General features: G+C 45.0%; 1 protein-coding gene across 1 annotated transcript; it reads left to right on the top strand.

Annotated features, from left to right (window-relative positions):
* The first annotated feature begins 323 nt into the window (after window positions 1–323).
* On the top strand, window positions 324–4,975 carry LOC100842339. Its single transcript, XM_003568344.4, has 5 exons — window positions 324–794; window positions 2,966–3,424; window positions 3,516–3,893; window positions 3,971–4,038; window positions 4,265–4,975. Exons 1-5 carry the CDS (start codon window positions 363–365, stop codon window positions 4,476–4,478), a joined length of 1,551 nt encoding a protein of 516 aa, XP_003568392.1. The 5' UTR covers window positions 324–362; the 3' UTR covers window positions 4,479–4,975.
* Window positions 4,976–6,502: the final 1,527 nt, after the last annotated feature.

The following is a 6,502-nucleotide window of genomic DNA, read 5'->3' as shown; positions in this document are numbered from 1 at the left end:
TGGGTGCGCACCAGCATTCAGAGAGTCCAGCCTCCAGCGAGCGAGCCAGCGTCTCAGCGACACGCCCCTGAAACGGGGTGGTGACAAGTCCGCTTTTCCGCGCGTAAACAATCCGGTCGCCCATGCCGTGGACCGTGGTCCACAGAGGGGACCCACTCCGCAGTCTCGTGCTATCGTGCACCACTCCGCGTAGAGCCGTAGACCCACAGTCCACAAAGACCGCTGCCTCGGCCTCCTCCCCTCCCGCTTCCCGACGACACAGCTCACAGACGGGGATAACTCCGAACCAAAACCCTCCCCAAACCCTAGGACCCCCCCCCCCCCCCACCCCCACCCATTGATGACCTCCGCCGCCGCCGTAGATGCACAGGCTTTCCCTCCTCCCCGCCGCCGCCGCAGCATCCACCTTCATTGACGCCGCCTCCATCGCCACGGCGCCACTCTTGCTCCCGTCCTCCATGCCCTCCCTCCGCCTCGGCTCCCCCGCCGCGCTCCTCGCCGCCCGCCGGGGCCCGCGCCCGCCGCCGTGGCTTCGCTGCGGCGGTGGGGGAGCGAGGAGGGGCATGTTCTGCTCCGTCCAGCCCGCGAGGCGTGAGGACGGCGAGGCGGAGGAGGAGAAGCGAATGGGAGCCGGAGCTCGCGCGGCGGCGGAGAGGAGGCTCAGGGGCGGGAATGCCGTGCCGGGGAGCGGGGAGCTCCTCGCCATTCCTGGAGTCGGGCCGCGCAACCTGAGGAAGCTCGTCGACAATGGGTTCGAGGGCGTCGCACATCTCAAGCAGCTCTACAGGGATAAGGTGTGTGCTTCCCTGCTTGGATTGATGGAAATGCTGCCCGAAACGTGTATATCTGTGACGGCTCAACGCAAGCATATGTTTTTTCTTGAACCTTGAAAGAAAAAAAGAAGGGTTATAACAAATACATGTCCTCACCTTGGTCTTTCATTTCTGGTTAATAGCTTATCATGCAAGGCTTGTTACATCTTTATAGGCTAGTATAGTCTATGTTTGACATGCATAAGAATCCAAGTATAATGCTGTGCAGTTATATTCATTTTGTACCAATAGATGTTATTTTCAAGCAACTCATTTACTGTTACAGAGGGGCTCACTTGTCAGTTTTTAAGTAGTACAGCATTTGATGGAACACAGAGGAGGGTACGGTATCGGAACACTCCTATCTGCCGTTTGAGCAGCAGGGCTTTTGAAATCTTAACTGAGCCCATTATATCGCCTTTTACAGGATCATTATAGACTTGTGGTTGTACTATCTTTAAATGGAATACAATCCAATTCAAATTTCAAATAAGAACAGACTATTGAAGATATATAAAGAAATAAACACTTATGTGGATCATTCCGCATGCAAGCGTATTCCTGTGGCATAACATATGGGTCTGTTCTTCAAAATCAGAAGTGACCATTAAGTTGTTAACAACATTTTTTTACACGGTTACATCGTCTAAAAGTATATATGGAAATCAGCCGATTCAAACAAATATCCTCGGCCAAAATTATGTGTCTCATGTAGATGGTTCTGAAACTGAAAGTACACAAGCTGATGTTCTGTTGAATTGCACCATCTTCCTATATGCTAATGCCAGGTGATCTCATTATATTAGTATTGTAATAGTCGGGGGAAGTCTGATGTTGTTTGTTTCTATTTTAGACTTGGCGTCCAGAAAATCAGAACTTTAGATTGGTTATGTCACATATTCTTGTGTCTTTGATAAGCAATTCATTATTTCATTCTGGGATAGACTTCAATACTTAAGTGGTGTGAGAAGTTAACACTATTTAGAGGCATCTCCCATAGTTTGTATGTTAGCACATCCACATCATTAACCAACACTACTACATACATCTACTCCAATAGCTTGTAGGAGTATGTAACAATATTACATACTCAAAAAACTAAGTTCTCTCTAGTACTCCTTCCCTTTCAGTTTACAGGGGACTCAAAAAACTCAGTAACGAAGGCTGAGCGTTGGCTGTTTCAGGTGATATGCGAGTTCGATTTTGGCCAACTAACGCACACGTTGGGACTCCGCAAAAATCACTAATCGCGTCCTTTAATTGTGCTTATCCTTTCATCTCCAATTCCTTAATTGCTCCCAAGATTTTCTCGGGCGAGGCCCACACCTGCGTGCACGCACTGCCATGCCTGCCCAACCATCGGGCATCTATTTTTGCATGGAACGGCTGCGATGTGCGATGGAGACATAGATATGCTGATCAGTTCCCTTATGACATGTTGGTTGTAATTCCCAAAACAGTTGACCCGTGCTCCCATTGCATTAAATTGGGAACATCGGGTGGAGAAAACAGAGAGATGGACCTTGTACTTGGGAATTCTGAGTTTTTGAGTCCGGACCTGTAAACTGAAATGGAGGAAGTACCGTCTTGGCTTGTGTGCACCCCTTGTATGAAGTTTAACCCACAAAGGGCCATCTCTCTCTTAATTAGGATCTCTCTAATAGTTGTAATATGGTCGTTGGTAAATTTGCCATGTTGATCCTTTGATGATGTAGCAGATAATTGATGAAGAAAAAGAGCAAGGTTGTATGTAGACTAATGAACAACACATGCACAAGCTCCAAGGTGGAAAGAGAGAGCAACTTTTCATATTCCCTCACCTCCTATCGGGCAACTTAGATACACTCCATTAGAAATGTTTTATGATGCATTGTGGCTTGATGACATGGACAATATTTCTCACAAGCTAACATACAAATTGTTCTAGATGACCTTATTAACTCTCCACATAGGATTTTGATGATGTGGCAATGGCCTTCTGACGGTGACATGGCACTATCGGAGATGCCCTTAGGATACTATAGCTTCCTGCCAGGCTGCCACTCTCTTATTTTGTTTGTTTTGCTTACATTATCATGTAGATGTTATGGACTTCTTTGAATGCTCCTCTCTTGACTTGTACTGACAATTTACAAATTTACATGCATGTGCAGTTCTTTGGAAAGTCTAGTGAGAAGATGGTTGAGTTCTTACAGAGCTCGGTTGGCATCATACATAAGAACCATGCTGAGAGTATAACTTCATTCATTAAAGAGAGTGTTGTTCAGGAGCTAGAGGATACCAATTCATGTAAGCCTCCTCGCAAGAAGAGGCTAACCTTTTGTGTGGAAGGAAATATTAGTGTTGGGAAGAGCACCTTCCTCCAAAGAATAGCTAATGAGACTATTGAACTGCGTGATCTTGTAGAAATAGTACCTGAACCTGTTGCAAAGTGGCAGGATGTTGGCCCTGATCACTTCAATATACTGGATGCCTTCTATGCTGAGCCCCAAAGATATGCTTACACGTTCCAGAACTATGTGTTTGTGACAAGGGTTATGCAAGAAAGGGAATCTTCAGGTGGCATAAAACCTCTCAGACTAATGGAAAGAAGTGTTTTCAGTGACAGGATGGTAGGTTTATCTTACTTGCTAATGTAATTGATGTATGAACAGTTTATTTTTTCTTTCTGATTAAACTTACTTAAGTTCCAATATTCAACAGGTATTTGTCCGTGCTGTTCATGAAGCTAACTGGATGAATGAGATGGAGATCAGCATTTATGATTCCTGGTTCGATCCAGTGGTGTCATCGCTCCCAGGTCTTATTCCAGATGGATTTATTTATTTAAGAGCCAGCCCAGATACTTGCCATAAAAGGATGATGCTCCGGAAAAGATCAGAGGAAGGTGGTGTTAGTCTTGACTACTTGCAAGGTTTGCATGAGAAACATGAGAGCTGGCTATTTCCCTCGAAAGGAGGAGGCCGTGGTGTATTGTCAGTTAGTCAGCTGCCCACACATATGGAGGGCTCTTTGCCTCCTGGAATACGGGATCGTGTTTTTTACTTGGAAGGAGATCATATGCACTCTAGTATCCAGAAGGTAGGTACATCCTCCTATATTTGTTTGCTTCTCTAGTGCACACCTCAGTTTATATTTTGAGGCTTTTTGATATGTAGGTGCCTGCTCTGGTCTTGGATTGTGAACCTGACATTGATTTCAACAAAGATATACAAGCGAAACGACAGTGAGTTTGCAAACCTTGATTGAACTAACTGCATTGTTTGTAGTCCTAATTTTATCTGATTAATCAGCTTTGCTAGGCCTTATGTGTTCAATTAGGACGTCGCTATGCTATTCTATTGACTAGTTACCGGATATAAGCATCAGAACATAGTTGTGAAAGGGCCTACTCCTATGTACTTGTAAAATTATGCATTTCCATTTAAGGTTTGGATCTTTTGCCTGTACAGGTATGCTCAGCAAGTTGCAGAGTTCTTTGAATTCGTGAATAGCAAAAAGGAAGATCCATCTGAGCAAACAAGCACTGAGAAGGACCGTATGAATCCAGAGATCATGTTTCCTAACAGAAGTGGTTTGTGGGTCCCTGAAGGTGTGCCACCTTTTGCAGGCTCAGCAATGAATCTGGATTTCAGAAGAGCCATGTCTTCATATCTCTCAACTTAAGAGCTAAGACGCTTCAAAAGTACTTGGGCCTGTTTGGTTAAAGAAGAAAGTCATAAGCATGCTAACTTCCCCCTACAGGCCTACTTATGGCCAAGGAAAAAAGAGGACGAGTCTGGCACATGGGCGATGAGGCTAAGAAAGTGTGGCAAGCCGTATTTGCAGTAGTGAACCAGACACAAGACACTCAACTCACTGACCTTGTAAAAATCGCTGATGCTTCTCTCTAGACCTAGCTTGCCAGATGCTAGCGTATGATGTAGAATAGTCTGTCTCCGTATCTCCATCTTTTGTAAATTGGTGATCAAGCTGGTAGTTTCACGTTTGTGGTAGCATCAGCTCCTGTTCACAAGTATCGTGAGGAGGATGTTGGGTTGCTGGCTGCTATCATGTTGAAAAAAGAAGAAAAGATTCAGAACTACGACGTTGTTAGCTAGAGATGCTGTGTGTACTTGTGTGCTTTCTGTTTATTATCTGGATGGTCGCCTGTTAGTCATGCATATGTTTCCCAACTGTTGCGGACCGTGTTACTCACGACTGACATTAGGGCAAGATACTTTGGACCCTTCCTAAAAGATTGAGATCGGACGAGTATGTTTGGATGGTGACCAAAGCCCATCCTACCAAGGCTTTAGTCGTCTTGACGAAAACTTGGTCAAATGAACTAATATTTCGGCAAAGCCACAATTTTTTGGCAAATCAATGCTTCTTGGTAAATTTTGGTTTATTTTCCTTGTCAAACTGAAAACTCATTGGTAACTGAAACATTCACATTGAACAAGAAAATATTTAGCACGGCAAATATGTGCTAGGATGTTGGGCAGGCGGTAGGGGTGGTATCTATTCTGCTCGGTTTGGCTTCAACAGTTTGACCAAGTATATAGAAAAATGTACTAATATTTACAATATTATTATTATAAATATATAAATTATGAAGATATGTATCATAAATGATTGAATAAACTAATTTAGAGTTGTAGATTTGGTAGTGTTTTTTTTCAAATCTGGTAAAAATTAAGAAGTTAAATTTAGGACAAACCAAACATCTTATATCCAGTAACAGATGTGCAAACTAGCTAATAAAGGCCTTCTTCTTTTCGGCTGGAGCTTCTCCAGAAACCAGTTTCAGCTGAATTTCTGAGGAAAACTGCTGCCGCAGGAAGCCGGAGAAGTTATTTTTGTCTCCTTCTTTTCAGCTTCTAGAAATGCAGCTTAATTGTCTGGTTTGAGTAAGAATAGTCCGTAATGCCCCTTGACACCAACTGTGTTATTTCGTTGTTAACATCACTGTATGAACGTAAGAATCATTTCTGTGCACACATACAAGACATCTCCAAATACACAAAGAACTACAATCTTCATCTCCAAATACACAAAGAACTGGAATCTTCATCTCCAAACAAAAGCATCTCTGAATAAGGAACTGTCTACTCATTTCTGTACTCATGGAAACAACTTATTCATTTCCATGATTTATGCATTTCTAACTCATGAAAAAAATTATCTCCATAATATGGATCTTGCTAACGCATAAACGCAGAAACCAACCTACACATACAACACAAGAAACATCAAATGAATAAGTTGGGGATGAACATCTTGGCCGCTGGACTGACGAACACCTCGTCCGCTGGACTGCTGGGCGAGGCGGTTGGGGATGGGCTGCGAAGTGGATCTCGGGACTTCGGGATCCCGGCGAAAGAAGTTGTCTGAAGAAGAAGGCGGGACTACGGGACTGCGGGACTGCGCTCGTACCTGTTGCTGCCTGAAGAAGAAGCTGTCGCATCTCGTACCTGTTGCTCGGTGCCGGAGGCCATCGCGGTGGATCCCGGGCATACCCGTCGGGTCAAGGTGGAGAGCGGGGCAGACGGAGATGCAGCGGCGACCGGAGGGAAGAGGGAGGGTTGCGGATTCGGGGAGATGAGGGGGGGGGGGGGGGGGAGCGCAGGAGTTGCGGGGGAAATGGGAAGGCGGCGGGACCAGGGGAGATGATGGGAGGCCGGAGAGGAGACCGGAGGTGGGGAGGA

Source organism: Brachypodium distachyon, chromosome 2 (assembly GCF_000005505.3).
Source record: "Brachypodium distachyon strain Bd21 chromosome 2, Brachypodium_distachyon_v3.0, whole genome shotgun sequence".
Classification (NCBI taxonomy): domain Eukaryota; kingdom Viridiplantae; phylum Streptophyta; class Magnoliopsida; order Poales; family Poaceae; genus Brachypodium; species Brachypodium distachyon.
The sequence above is the reverse complement of the archived record's forward strand: the minus strand, read 5'-3'. Positions and strand labels throughout refer to the sequence as shown.